The sequence below is a fragment of the Apium graveolens genome, unplaced genomic scaffold (genome assembly GCF_009905375.1).
Source record: "Apium graveolens cultivar Ventura unplaced genomic scaffold, ASM990537v1 ctg9028, whole genome shotgun sequence".
Lineage (NCBI taxonomy): Eukaryota > Viridiplantae > Streptophyta > Magnoliopsida > Apiales > Apiaceae > Apium > Apium graveolens.
The window spans coordinates 23,201-39,872 of NW_027421675.1; the positions used below are offsets into that span (position 1 = coordinate 23,201).

At 34.3% G+C, this 16,672-nt stretch overlaps 1 protein-coding gene across 1 annotated transcript; it reads right to left on the bottom strand.

Moving 5' to 3' along the window:
* Positions 1-11,736: 11,736 nt before the first annotated feature.
* Positions 11,737-15,536, bottom strand: LOC141705551 (uncharacterized). The gene is made up of 2 exons (XM_074508460.1): positions 15,345-15,536; positions 11,737-12,279 (listed from the first exon to the last, which is right to left on the bottom strand). The coding sequence occupies exons 1-2, from the start codon at positions 15,534-15,536 to the stop codon at positions 11,737-11,739; spliced, it is 735 nt and encodes a 244-aa protein (XP_074364561.1).
* Positions 15,537-16,672: the final 1,136 nt, after the last annotated feature.

Consider the following 16,672-nt stretch of genomic DNA (forward strand, 5'->3'; position numbering starts at 1 on the left):
AAGTTAATTCAAGCATCGATGTAAAAATTGGTATGCTCTCTTCAGTATTATATTGATGTATGTAAAAGTATTTGTATCTCTCCGTCTATCTCACTGTATCTTTCCGTCTCTCTCACCCACTGGCTATGTCTCTTTCGCCTCTCTCTCTCTCTCTCTCTCTTTGTCTCTCCCCCTCAATCTATCATTCTATCTCTCTCACCCCTTATGATATTAATTAATTATGTATTGTGTTTGATTGAATTAATTATGTATTGTGTTTGATTGCAGTGGTTTTTTTGGTTTGTGCTATTTAGCGTAATTTGTCATATTTGGGCTAAAGAGTGAAACAATTAAGTGGTCTTATCATTTTGGTCAAGTACGTTTGCATTTGATGAGAAAGAGCGGCTGACATGTATTCTACCTTTCCGTATACCATTACAGAGGTATACATAGCTGTTTTGTTGTGAAGCAAAGTGTATTATTCTCTTCCTCAGTTGTAAACTTTTTACTGCATAAGCATAAAATGTGTATGTGTTGAGAAACTCACTAACAAGTATAGCAACATAGAGGCAAGTGTATAAAGAATTTAACAAGTTTAGGCCAAGACCACAGTTAACAAAACAAAACATGCAGGTAAACAAAATCAGTAACTGAAATAACGAAGAGAGAAAGAAAGATGTACCCGAAACCATAGCTTTCAACAGTGACTGTAATAAAGGTTTACAGATACAAAATGCCAAGAAAATAATCACAGCTGAGTCACCAGGCCTTGCTCGAAGTCCTGGCTGCTCTTGAAGAGATTATTGCCCCTACCTGCTGCGTTTGGGATGTACGCAATATCTCCACCAGGATAAAACAGCTCGGAGTTTATGTTAACAGCAGCAACAAAACCTCCACTTCGACCAGCACCTCAGTCGCCGGAAAATATCAGCACTTCAGGACTTATGGGAGAGAAATGCTGAGAGGTTGAAGAGAAGATATGAGAATGTAGTGTGTTGTATTCATTCAGTTTAGCCTCTATTTATAGGAGAGGAAAAATGAAAATGTCCACACACTTAATGTCTGAATTAAACTGCTCCATTAATGAAAAAATCAAAACTGATCAGATTTTGAATTCATAAATGAAAAAAAATCAAAACTGAACAGCTTTTGAATTTAAATTATTTGTAACAGCTTTTCACATTAACACCCACATTATTATCAGAACTTAAGTTAAATTCTGATTCGACTCATCAGTACTTAAGTTCTGATTCGACTCATCAGTACTTAAGTTCTGATTCTTATATCAGAACTTGTTACAGATCATATTATTTGCAGGTTCAATATATTTAGACTACTTAGCCTATTTCAGAACCCAGCCCAATAATCCAATCACCGATAAATAAATTCGAATTAAAATAATTCTCAAATAAATAAAATCCTCGCCCAGGTCGCCTCGCGTACGCGAGACGCCGAGACATTCGCCCAAATCGCCCTTCGACCCGACCCGACCCGACGCGGTGCGGTGCGGTGCGTGGCGGGGCGGGGCGGCGTGTGTGTGTGTGCGCGTGAAGCACACAACAACACAATGGACCATCACACACCTTAGTAGTTGTATACTACTCATGTGGGTAATACCATATAAAGCACACAACCCCCTTTATTTATTTCAATGTGGGACAAACATTCTCAAATTTTCCAAGCTTTTCCAAGCTACTTTCATCTCTCATTTCATATGGATTTCATTAAGAAAATTCTTAAAACCATACATGAAAATTTAAGTTCAAATATCATTGAACAATTTCCAATCATTAGATTTTAGGATTAACATCAAGAACATAATTAAATTAAGCTCTAAAATCCTAATTTTCTAACAATCCCCCACAAATCCATACAGAAATGTGATCAATTTCCCATCATGACTTGTTTTTCAGAGTCGGTACCCTTCCGGGTTTGAACCCTCCTAATTCCTCTACTTCAATGGCTATCGGACTCAGATGGAATGTTTCACCTTGAATCTTAATCCGTTTAGTATAACCATATTCCATAGACGACGACAAGTCAAAGGTTATGGTGCCAATCTACGGCTTTGAGACATTAATGGTCATGTCTCGATCCTGTTCGTCGAATGCTTCAAGGATTAACCCTATCCTCTAATTGCGACCACACAATTACATTCGCTTAGCTGGGCATCTCCAGAGATATACTGCCTCTATCTCGTCAAATGACTTGATCCCATTCAGAGTTTTAACACTCTTGCTTTTCTGGCAGTGTCAGTACCTTCTAGGTTTACAGGGGATAGACTCAGATACTATAGTATCATCTATGTAGCAAAGGTACTACCAACTCATCCTTACAGCTTGTTATTACCCATTGAATACACTTTAAGGGATCTCCTCTCATGTGTATTGGGTTCCCACTGTTGATGAATTATGATGGGTTGACAATCCCATCCCCAACCTTGACTTAAGGACCACTGCAGGTTCCAGTCCTTTAGTAAGAGGATCAGTTATATTATTCTGAGTTCCTATGAACTCTATAGCTATGATCCTATCAGTCACTAAACCCCTTATAGACTTGAGTCTAACTTGGATGTGTCTCTTAGTTTTAGCATTATGCTTTTTACTGCTAATCTTGTCGATAGTTGTTCGACTATCACAGTGAATAGCAATAGCAGGAAGCGGTCTGCTTACTACAGGTATTGCAGACATAAGTCCATGTAACCATTCAGCCTCCGTCCCTGTGGCATCAAGTGCACACAACTCAGCCTCAAAAGTAGACCGAGTAACAATAGTCTGTCTGCTTGACTTCCAGGATATTGCTCCACCATCCAAGGTGAACACGTATCCAGTCACTCCATTGGAACCAGACTTCTTAGCTATCCAACTTGCATCACTGTACCCTTCAAGCACACCAGGAAATCTCCTGTAGTGTAAACTAAGGTACATTGTGCCTTTTAGATATCTAAGTACTCTATCAAGAGCATCCCAATGAGTTCTGTTTGGACAGCTTGTATATCTCGCCAATTTAGACACAGAATATGAAATATCTGGTCTAGTACAGTTAGCAAGATACTGCAAGCTCCCAATAATCTGAGAATACCTTAACTGAGACACAGGCACTCCTGAAGTATTCTTGACAAGGGCAACTTTCGAATCATAAGGTGTACTAGCGATTCTACACTGTGAATAACCATATTTCTCAAGTATAGATTTCTCTATATAATGAGATTGAGTCAAGGTTATTCCTTCAGTGGACTGAATCAATTTGATTCCAAGAATCACACTTGCCTCACCCATATCCTTCATTTCAAAATGCCTTTTCAAGAATTCTTTAGTCTCGTTAATAATCTCAATATTGGTTCCAAATAATAAAATATCATCCACATATAGGCACAAGATAACACACTCATTACCTTTAACTTTAGTGTAGACACACTTATCACTTTCATTAATCTTATAACTGAAAGGCAATATAGTTTCATCAAACTTTTTATGCCAATCTCTGGGAGCTTGTTTCAAGCCATAGATGGACTTGATCAACTTACATACTTTCCTTTCATTGCCTGATGCAACAAATCCATCAGGCTGATCCATATAAATCTCTTCCTCAAGTTCACCATGAAGAAAAGCCGTCTTTACATCCATCTGATGAATGATAAGACCATGGACTGAAGCCAATGCTATAAGCATTCGGATTGTTACCATTCTTGCAACCGGAGAGTATGTATCAAAATAATCAATTCCTTCCTTTTGCTTAAAACCCTTAGCTACCAGTCTAGCTTTGTACTTATCTATTGAGCCGTCAGGGTTCAACTTCCTTTTAAAGACCCATTTGCACCCAATAGTAGAACACCCAGGAGGGAGATCAACCAACTCCCATGTTCCATTGGAAACAATAGAGTCAATTTCACTCTTGACAGCGCCCTTCCAGTGCCTTGACTCAGAAGAATCCATAGCTTGCCGGAAAGTTAAAGGTTCGTCCTCGATATTGTAAGTGATGAAATCACCTCCAAAATCCTTGACTATTTTTGCACGCTTACTTCTCCTTGGTTCCTCTAATTCCTTAGGAATAGAGCTACTACTAGGTTCCGCCCCCACATTTGTCATCTTTTCCACATGATCAGGAATAGAACTTGATGTGTGAGTAGGATCTTCCTCAGAAGTCGTTTCAGGTATTCCAGTCTTCATAGGGTAGACATCCTCAAAGAATGTCGCATCTCGAAATTCAATTATCGTGTTTGCCACTATACCATCTATGTCAGATTTTAACACTAAAAATCTCATAGCTGTAGTGGTTTCAAGATAGCCCAGAAAGATACAGTCAACAGTCTTTGGACCTAGTTTCTTTCTCTTGTGTTCAGGAACAAGCACCTTAGCAAGGCACCCCCACACACGAAGATACTTAAGACTAGTCATCCTGCCTTTCCATAACTCCAAGGGTGTTTTATCCATGTGTTTCAGAGGGACTCTATTCAAAATATGGCAAGCCGTATTTAGAGCCTCTCCCCACATGTATTTAGGCAACCCAGAGTTAATAAGCATACTATTAATCATATCTTTAAATGTTCTGTTCTTTCGCTCAGCAACCCCATTAGACTCAGGTGTGTATGGTGGAGTAACTTCATGAACTATACCATTGTTTGCACAAAATTCATTAAAAGCATTACTTGTATACTCACCACCTCTATCAGATCTCAATCTTTTAAGTAACTTACTAGTTTGTTTTTCTACTTCAGTTTTATATATAATGAATTTACTAAGTGCTTCATCCTTATGTCTAAGTAAATAAACATAACAATATCTACTACTATCATCTATAAAAGTAATGAAGTATCTAAACTGGTCCTTGGTCAACACACCACCAAATTCACAAATATCAGTGTGTACTAAATCTAACAAGTCTGAATCCCTAACAACGTTATGAAAAGATTTCCTTATCTGTTTAGCAGACACACATACTTGACATTTAGAATTCTTTTCTATGGTATATTTTGGAATCAACTCTAAGTTCATCATGTTCTTAAGAGCACCAAAGTTTAAATGACCTAGTCTAGCATGCCATATATTTGAGGATTCAATACAATTAACAGTAGGAATAACATTATTATTCAAACTTCCCAAAACGGGATCCGCATTAATAACAAATAAACCATTTGACAAGTAACCCTTGCCAAAGAATGTACCAGTGTGAATAAGAACTACTTTATTACACTTGAACGAAATTTCAAAACCACTAGAAACTAAACAGCTTCCACTTATTATATTTCTACGCATGTCGGGAACATGATGCACTCTCGTCAGAGATAGAATACGTCCTGAAGGGAACTTCAGATCCACGTTTCCAACTCCATGTACTTGAGCAGCACTAGCATTCCCCATCTTCACAGTCAGGCTATGACTCTGTTGATAAGATACAAATAAACTAATATCAGCACAAATATGTACATTAGCTCCAGTATCTATCAACCATTCATTTGACAGATAGGTAGAAAATATCACAGGGTTGTAGGATACATACCGGTCAACGTTGGTTTCAGAAGCCGTAGCCTCACCAACAACCATGTTCACTACAGGCCCACTTGCGGTTCCAAGCACAACATTTGCTTGTGCTACCTCGGTTTTCTTCGCTTTCTTCGTAGGGCAGTCCTTACTCCAGTGCCCAACCTGCCCACAAGACCAGCATGGTTTGTTTGCCTTGGGTTTCTTGCCCTTGTCCTTGTCACTCTTAGGTTTATTACTATTAGCTTTCTTAGCAAAAGCCTTCCTCTTTTGTCCTACAGTTGCTATGTTTACCTTCGAGGTACCGTGTTCAGATGGCATCACATGTCCCTGTTTGGACTTGTGTTGTTCTTGCACCGAGATGTCCAGCATAAGGTTGGTCCAGGTGATCTCTCCTTTCTGTCTTTTCAGGGAGAGAGAGAACTCTTCCCAAGACTTCGGGAGCTTTTCAATCACACTCATCACCTTGAACTTCTCCGGGAGATTCATTCCAGACTCCTTCAAAGCATGCACTATCATCTCGAACTCATGCACCTGCTCAGTCATGGACTTATTGTCCACCAGCTTGAACTCGAGGAACCTTGCCACAGAATACTTTTCTAGACCTTGTGAGTCAGTATTATGTGTCTGGTCCAGCTTCTCCCATAAGAGTTTTGCAGAGTAGGCATCAGAAGAATAGACATCAAACAAAGTGTTTGTTAGTGCCGCAAGAATGGCCGCTCTAGCCACTCCATCCTTCTCAGCCCACTTCGCAAAAGCCTTAACTGTGTCAGCCTTCTCTTGATCCACTACTGGTTTCTCATATTCCACAACCGGCCACAGACCCTTTATAGTCAACCACAACTTCATCCTTTTCTGCCAGCGAGAAAAGCCAATGCCACCGTTGAATTTCTCCGGTAAACCGGTTAGTTCAACAGCTTGTGGGAAACTATAGGTGGTCCAATCAATGGCCCCAGCAGTTGCACCCGAACTGCTACCACCACCAACGATAACCTCACTTTCGTTAACCATTATGCTAAATTCTATATAACTAATAATCTCTTCAAGAATGTTGTAAAACTCACTAACAAGTATAGCAACATAGAGGCAAGTGTATAAAGAATTTAACAAGTTTAGGCCAAGACCACAGTTAACAAAACAAAACATGCAGGTAAACAAAATCAGTAACTGAAATAACGAAGAGAGAAAGAAAGATGTACCCGAAACCATAGCTTTCAACAGTGACTGAAATAAAGGTTTACAGATACAAAATGCCAAGAAAATAATCACAGCTGAGTCACCAGGCCTTGCTCGAAGTCCTGGCTGCTCTTGAAGAGATTATTGCCCCCTACCTGCTGCGTTTGGGATGTGCGCAATATCTCCACCAGGATAAAACAGCTCGGAGTTTTATGTTAACAGCAGCAACAAAACCTCCACTTCGACCAGCACCTCAGTCGCCGGAAAATATCAGCACTTCAGGACTTATGGGAGAGAAATGCAGAGAGGTTGAAGAGAAGAGATGAGAATGTAGTGTGTTGTATTCATTCAGTTTAGCCTCTATTTATAGGAGAGGAAAAATGAAACTGTCCACACACTTAATGTCTGAATTAAACTGCTCCATTAATGAAAAAATCAAAACTGATCAGATTTTGAATTCATAAATGAAAAAATCAAAACTGAACAGCTTTTGAATTTAAATTATTTGTAACAGCTTTTCACATTAACACCCACATTATTATCAGAACTTAAGTTAAGTTCTGATTCGACTCATCAGTACTTAAGTTCTGATTCGACTCATCAGTACTTAAGTTCTGATTCTGATATCAGAACTTGTTAAGTTCTGATTTTATTCATCAGTTCTTAAGTTCTGATTCTTATATCAGAACTTGTTACAGATCAGATTATTTGCAGGTTCAATATATTTAGACTACTTAGCCTATTTCAGAACCCAGCCCAATAATCCAATCACCGATAAATAAATTCGAATTAAAATAATTCTCAAATAAATAAAATCCTCGCCCAGGTCGCCTCGCGTACGCGAGACGCCGAGACATTCGCCCAAATCGCCCTTCGACCCGGTCCGGTGCGGTGCGTGGCGGGGCGGGCGCGCGCGTGTGTGTGCGCGCGTGAAGCACACAACAACACAATGGACCATCACACACCTTAGTAGTTGTATACTACTCATGTGGGTAATATCATATAAAGCACACAACCCCCTTTATTTATTTCAATGTGGGACAAACATTCTCAAATTTTCCAAGCTTTTTCAAGCTACTTTCAACTCTCATTTCATATAGATTTCATTAAGAAAATTCTTAAAACCATACATGAAAATTTAAGTTCAAATATCATTGAACAATTTTCAATCATTAGATTTTAGGATTAACATCAAGAACATAATTAAATTAAGCTCTAAAATCCTAATTTTCTAACAGTTGTAAGAAAAAAGGGTTAGAGAGTGGTATTTAAAGCAATGAGAGAAGCCGTTATTTCATAAAGCTAGATTATATAATACCTTAGTTTGGTCAAGTCAAAATCATGACGTTCGGAAAGCGATTCCTAACGGAAACCATTTGATTTGTGTCATCATCCATTTTCCACGTGTACCCAATTATCTGTATAAACGAAATCATTATTTTGTACTGCTGAGAATTTGTAATAGTAGAGGGCAGGTAACACATACCATTGTCAATAAATTTGGGGAAATGTTAATTCCTGGGTATTTTTTTTGTTTTCAGAGCAATGGAATGCGAAATTATCGAATTACCCTTGTATTAATCTTTTCAGGAGATGTTTATCGTAAATTTATGGAATAGTTTAGTATTTTCACTCTATTCTTGCTCTGAAAACAAAAAACTTGCTCTGAAAATAACATTTCCCTAAATTTAAATCGTTAAGTAACAAAATTTGAGGTAACACATGCAACTCAGACTAAATGGATGTTTGGTTAGAGCAAGTTGAATGATAAAACTAAAATAATTAACGATTGTTATCGTTTAATTTCATTTTTTTTGTCTAATTGTAATTTCAAGACCACTACACTATCATATTTTGTGATGGTTTGAAAAACCTTAAAATAAGTAATTTATAATTTAAATTGGATAAATGACTTATAATGATAAGTTGATGAATGATAAATTAACTTATCAAATAAATTATAATAGTGTTTGAATAATTTTACTAATAATTCAGAATTCTTTTACTTATGTGGACTAAAATAAATAATTTTTAAATATAATTATTTAATTCTTATATTTTAAGTTGGATTATCAATTTTTTTTTAAAATTAAAAACTAAAATTAATAAAAAATAAAAAAATTGAAAAAAAGTTTGTCGTTACCAATATTCAACTTATCAGCTAATAAATTATATATTCAACTTATAATTTGAGTTGATAAATAATCGTTGTTGCGGGCTTATAAGTCACTAAGGCTTTGTTTCAGATTGCTGTTAAAAATTGTTGTGCTGTTGGAAAAAGTGCTGCTGAAAAAAGTGTTGTTGTAAAAATCAGATTAATGTTTGGTAATTTTTTGATAGGTATATGTGTTGATGCAAAAAATTAAAAATAATGATGTTTTTGGTAAGGTTTGACGGTGAAATCAGCATCTGCTTCCCGCAACAGCTGAAAAGTAGGGAACTTATTTCTCTAAAGCACTTTTCCGAAAAGCCGTTTTTAAATTTTACCAAATAATTTTTTAACTATTTTTCAGCGAAAAGCTGTTATTGTTGTCTTGTCTGCAACAACAATATCAAATATACCTAAATAATTGTTGTTGCAAGCAATAGACAACGAATACAACAAGTTTTTATAGAATCGTCCCGATACAATGTAGGCAAGTGTCCGTGATTTTAGCAAATAGTTTTTTTTTATATATATAATATTTTAGCAAGTAGTTCCTTCTACTTGCATGTAATGTTTTGTTATACTTTTTCGAAAGTGCTGGCTGAGCCTAGTCACATCACATATCCAGTGCTCCCTCCGTCCTGTTAAACGTTTCCTAATTTGACTTTTGGTACTGTTCACTGTAAATGATTGACTACTAATTTACGTCTAATCTATAATATCAAACATAGTCATGAGTGATCTTGTTGAATTCGTATTTATCAGTACTTTAATACAGTGAAATTTTTATATTTAATACCAATAAGAATTTAAAGATATTAACAATTAAAAGTATGTATTGGCAAACGTGTCCAACACAAATAGAAAACGTTTTTAGGGAGGGAGAGAGTACAACATATAATATGCACAAGATTATGCAGCGCAGACATAAAAATCCAACAGATTTGTACAATGAACCCGTGAACGTTGTTATTTTATTGTCCGTATCACTGTCAGGGGGTGGTATGATATTGTCTAGCTAAATACTACACTAATTTATCGATTATTCCCTAGATATGTGGGCTCTAAATTTCATAGAATTCTATGAACGTAGGGATGACAATCGGGTCGGTCGAAAACAGTTTAGCAATAATCAAATTTGAACCCGATTATTTTGCCAAATCCGAACCCGAACCCGGAAAAACCCGAACCCAAACTCATCGGGTTCGGTTCGGGTTCGGGTTTGAAACAAAATTATAAAAATAAATATATATCTTATTATTTTAAAAATAAATATTAATTTTTAAATATATGAATATAAATGTTTTATCACATGAATTATGAAATTTAGTAATTAGAGTGTAGTTTCGATTAAATATTTAATAATTATATATGACTTTTCAAGATATAGGATTAAGGTAAGATAATTATATACATGAATTTTGCTCCATTTAGATTTGGGCCGGATCGGACCAAAGACCAATTTTTTTTTTAATTTTAAGGACCGGCTGATGAATTAACTATACTTTAGATGTTTTTAAACCAATTTATATATAAAAATCGTATATTATTGGAATTTAAAAAATTTCGATCAATTCTTAAAAAAGTTATTTGATTAATTCGATTAATCGCAATGAATACTTTTGGATGGTGTATTTTCTTTAAAACAATTAATATATTATTATTGAAATATACTCCCTCCGTCTCTTGGGGTTATCTACGTTTGCTTTTTGCACGCATTTCAAAACTTTTATAAAGTATACTTTCGTAATGTTTTTTTCTAATTTTTTTTTTTGAATAAAAGTTTAAACATAAAACTTTTATACAGAAAAAAATAAATTTAAAAAAATTAATAGATATATACTTTAAACGAACATTAAAAAGCGTGTCAAAAAGTGATGTAGAGAATTGAATGGGACAGAGGGAGTACCCAATTTCTATATTAATCTCCAGTTTACCCTTAATCCCTACCTAATCCTATCTCAAACAATTAGCTCTGATTCCTGATTTATACGATCAAACAAAATCATCTCAGTTCCTGCCTGAAAACTGCATGCACTTGAGTTCAAATTTGAACTTAAACATCCACTGTCATTTTAACTTGCTCCCCTTCCCACTAATATCCCACTATAATTTTTATGATCATTACCTTGCAAATTCAAAACTCTCGATTTTGAAATCAATCTCTCCCTCCCTCTCTCTCTCTCAACTCTCTCCCTCTCTCGTATCTCTCTCTCTTTCTCAATGAAGAAGTAAAATCCAAAACAAATATATTAGTAGTATTCTTAATAAAGCAAAAAACAATCAATTAGATTCATTCCTTTTTGTTGATGTTTTTTTTTGTAAAAATTGTCATTCTCTTTCCGTTTTTTAATTTAGGTTTACTCAAATCCCTTCATGCTCATTTCCAATCTCTGCTAGGTATTTGTTTTCTAATTCCAACTTTTTTCATTTTGATTATAATTTAAATCTTACGACCCAAAAAATAGATAAATATGTAAAGGGTGAAAAAACAAAATACCCACCATTTGGGGTTAGTGCTCAAAATATCGTTTGGCGGGAGTGTCTGCCCAAAATACTCACTGAACACCCATTTTATATATGCGCATTCACTTTTTTTTAAAATAACAAAAGATGCGCATCACAGGAATGCGTATTCACTTTTGTCTTTTAGTGAATACGCATTCTTATAATGCATATTTCTTAATTTTTTTAAAAAGAATATGCATGTACAGTAGAACCTCGATAAATGAATAACCTCGTCTAATGAATAAATTTCTTCGGTCCCAACTTGGTCCAATGGGCTTAACGAATAATTTCGCTTAATGCATTAACAAATAAATACAAATGAAGTCTTTATAGGCCCTATGTAAATATAAATGAATAATCATTATATTTCAAATAATATATTTTTATTTATATAATATATCATGAATACATTTCATTCAATGACTAATTTTCAAACACATTAATAAGTCATATTTTTTCGAAAAATGCCTCCAAAGTTGATTGTTTCTTTCCTCCCCCAAAATTCATCTGATCCTTGATTTTGTGTAAAGCAAGCACCACTTCTGGAATATTTTGATCATGTTGCAGCATGTAGTTTTTTATAGTGACAATAGCTTGAAAAACTTCTCTTGAGGATACTTGTGGTATAGTGATGCTATCATCGGGTTCGGGATCATTTGCCTCATCATCTAGTACAGCTTCAATGATTTCTTCGTCCTTAGAAGAATCCATAACCGCATTATTCTCTTCAGGATAGTTCAGAAGATGTTCAACATTCATCACATTTCTATAGTTCAATTTAGAAAGGAGTTTAGTTAAATCTTGGATCTCTTGTTCTAGCTGACCATTTTCTACTTCAGGAACATCAATTTCTTCTGATCGAATTTTATAGTGGCGAAAACAGTTTGCTATTGTTTTTGTTGTCACATCAAAACTCCAAGCCATGGTAGCAAAATTAATAGCACCCAAAATATTTATTTTTTCAAGATTTGGTGAGTCAGCCTCAAGCATCTGCAAAATGCATATACAATTAATCTAGAATTCTAAAAATATGAATGTAATTAAAGTTTGCATAAAAGTTATAACTACCAGGTACATTTGAACTTAATATATACAAAATGATATAATTACAAAAAAAAGTCTAAAAATATCATCTAAATGAATTATTATTCATTTATCGATAAATAAATATTATATTCATTAATCGATAAATAAATAATCTCGCCAAATGAATATTTTTTTTGTCCCAAAGGTATTCATTTATCAAGGTTCTACTGTACATGATGCATATTCTTTATTTTTTTAAAAAAATGGAATACGCATGTCATGAATGCGCATTCAATTGATATTTTGGGCGAACGTACCGCCAGTAGGCATTTTGGGCAGTTGAAACTGAAAAGTAGTGTATTTTGGACATTTTTTCATATGTAAATTATCTTTTAAAAATAATAAATAATTTTTTATTTAGCTCAATGGATACAAAACACCCATGCTTAGCACACAGTGCAACGGCTCCAGGTGCAATAACAAGCATCAGTTTAATTTGGGTAGTAACGTGGAAGAATTTTATTATTAAATACATACGTTATATTAGAAGGTGCATAATCAATAGGTGTCGGAGCTGCTACAATTGCTTTGGCGGGAGCTGCTAATGGAATTGGAACGTTTTCAGTTCTTTGATTCATTCTGGAGCACGCAATCCATCATTGGCAAAATAATTATTTGAATTTATATATTTAAAATAATTTTGTTAAATAATATATAGATGTTATAAATTAATTATATTAATTTATTTTTATGCAAACATTTTTATTCTTATATATATAGATACATTTGACTCTTTTTACATTATATGATATTAGAAAAATCAAATGTTAATATAATCAGGTAATTTTTCATTTTGTTTCCACATATGAACCAAACAAGTAAAACAATTCAGAATCATTTCTTCCCATTCTACTCCTTTCCCTTTCTATATTCATTTCCGTTTTCCCGATACGAACCAAACGCCCCTTGTTTCTGTTAAAAAATAATTGATGCTTATTATTTTGGCGCAAAATTTTTATGAGATTTGACTGTATAGTTTTTAAGTTTGTTATAGAATAAATAATTAAAAAAATTATTATAAAAAAATAAATTAGATATATTAAAAAGTAAAAAAAAACATCCAATAATGGAGGGACTAAATTCAAATTTGAAACAATTGATTTTTTAATAAATTAAAGAGAGAGGATACAAACTAGAAAGTACAAACATTACTTTGCAAATATATTTAATCTATTAAACTGAACCCGCCTGGCTCCACTATCCAAAATGAAACAAGGAAATGGCCCTTGTCATGTCTCCATGTACAAACCTTTTATTTCGAGTCATCGACCGCATCTCCATGGGCAAGAATCCTTGTAGCAAAGTTAATGGTGTGTTAAATATAAGTGTAGTTTTTGATATAATTTAGCAAAAAGTAATATCGGTGTTTAGAGCATCTTCAATGGTGTGAGTTATAATTGGTTGGCTAAACCGGACGTGTAAGACTATATGTAAAATTTGTTGAATCTAGCTATATTTTAAAAATAGTATGTTATTAAAAATTTATATTATTATAAATAGAATATATTACTTCAATATGATAATAAATGATAAGAATTTTTTTAACATATTTCTTACAGGTTTGTAGTGGTTTAACAAATATAGTCAACATCAAGAGGTTGACTATATTTATAGATAAGGGGAATGTATCATTGGAGATGATTTTTTTTTTACATAATCTCTATATTTTTTATTTATAGCATGTATTAATGATTTTTAGCTAAGAGTTCTGCATGATGCTCTTAGATAGCACCATGTCTCCCATGATTTGTTCTAAATCTTGTTTCAAATTTAAATAACTTTCAAAATATACTACACTTTTCATTGCAAATTTAAATATCTTCCAAGTACCCCACGCTTTTAATTTCCTACTTCATCCATTTCTCCTATCTTTTCACTTTTTGATGAGTTGGCAATTATAGCACAATGCTATATTTTGTGTTAAATTTATCACAAACTATAGCATTGTGCTATTTTAGCACAAAGTTTAGCACACCATTGGATTGAGATTTTTTACTTTTTTGTTCTATATTATAGCTATAGCACAAGATATAACACACCATTGGACATGCTCTTAGTACAAACCTTTTACTTCAACTAAACAAGAACATCTCCAATGGACAAGAATCCTTAACTAAAAAGTTGTCAAACAGTTAAAAATAATTATTATAAATATTTTTGTAAAAAATTGTCCTCTCCAAATTTTAGTCAACCTATCTATGTTGGCTATATTTATCGAACATGTATAGACCTATTTTAAAATATGAAATTACATATCATCTATTACCATAATAAAATAAAATATTCTATTTATAATAACTTGAAATAATAGCAACATATTATTTTTTTTAAAAAAAGTCAATCGTTATAGCCAACTCCACCGGAGTAAATCAGATTACAAGTTCAGCAAATTTTACATAATCATTATTTTATCTATTTTAACCAATCATTTTAGCTCACTTTCGTTGGACATGCTCTAACACTAGGGGGCTACTCCAATAAAAACTAATTTAAGAATAGAAACTAGAAACCAAATAATTTTTAAAAAAAAACTAATTCAAAATATAACACATATGGTATGCAAATCGATCGTTGAGAGATGTAGAAAAATATAGTGAAATCGGATTTTAAAAAAAACATACGGTTTGACGGGAAAAATCAAATTAAAAACGGATGGAAAAAATTGAAATTGGGTGTGGGAGGGTGCAGAGTAGTTGGGTGGGGTGATTTAGGGGGACCATTAGATTAGATAGATCTAATGGCTTAGATTGGTTCCTAATTTCTATTTTAATTTTAGTTTGTATTTGATCATTCCTCTATATATATAGAGAGTGTTGTTCCACTAGAAATCTCCTTTAAATGAAAGCTAGAAATTAATGGTATTTTTGTAAATAGTTACAATTTCAGTACCCAAATATTATACACAGATATACACCCCTACCCCAACCTCATCCCTACCATTGCACATCCATTCATCCCCCCACACTAACACCCATCTCCCCCAACCTGCACCTCCTCCCCTCGCATCCTTCCTCCGTCGTGGCACAGCCTTCTCCCACCCCCTTCCGCCGCAAACCAAGCTCTAGCGCTGCCGCACCACTGCCGAGCACCATACCTCTCTCTCTTTCCACCACACCCCTCAAACCAAGCTCTAGCGCTGCCGCACCACTGCCGAGCACCATACCTCTCTCTCTTTCCACCACACCCCTGCTCCCTCTAGTTATCACTTAAATTTACGGTGTCCTTTCATCTCCTTAGCCCACTCAAACTTCCGATCTACCCACTAGCTCTCCCTAACCCCACACAACCTCCGCCCCGCCACCTCGCCGGTGACAGATTTGTTCATCTCTTTTCCCTCTTGCCAAACCAAATTCAAAATAAAAGTTTAGATCTATTATCAATAAAAATTCCACCCTGTGCAGATTTGATTGTGTACATAAAAATAATTTTTAATAATTGTGGTGAAAACATGTTGGTAATAAAAATATGGTGATTTTTATTATAATATTGGTGGTCGGAACTAATGAATGGAGCTGATGATCGGATTTGGTAGCCGGAAACAATGGCTGGATTTGTTGATTTTTGTTTCATGTTGGTGATTTTTTGTATTCTGGTGGCCGGATATGGTGATATTTATTTTCCGATGATGATTTTTTATTTTTCAGATGTGGTGATTTTAATTTTCCGGTGATGATTCATTTTTTGGGAATGATTTTTCATTTTGGTGGTGATTTTCCGGCGATGACGTTGCAGTGAGTCCCGCTACTGACATGGCGATGACGTGGCAGTGGGGTCTCTGCTGATGTCTGTTGGGGTCACTACTTATTTAGGGGGCTAAAATGTAAAATTAAGGAAATTATTGTGTGAATTAGGGGGGCATAATATAAGTTTTAAAAATAAAGGAAGTATAATGTAAATTAAAAAAATTATTTCTAGTTTTCATTTAAAAGTTATTTCTATTTGAACAATTGCCTATATATATATATATATATATATATATCAGGTTGCATTATGCATATAGTAAAGGTAATTTTAATCCTAATTACTGAATAATCACAAGATATTTATTCGTTGAGGTTTGACTGCATTAATAAAGTCGTTGAGGCTTTTTTTTTTGTTGGAAAAAATTGTACATATGCTTTGATTCTGAAGCAGAGAAATAATAGAGTTTCTGAAAACTATTCAAAAATTTGTCCCCATGTTATTAGTTACTCCTATTTTTTAATAAATGAACTATATATCTCCTCTATTTAAATTTCATATTAAAAATTATACCTGTCATGTGAAAAACTAATACGTGTAATTTGGAGAATGTTTA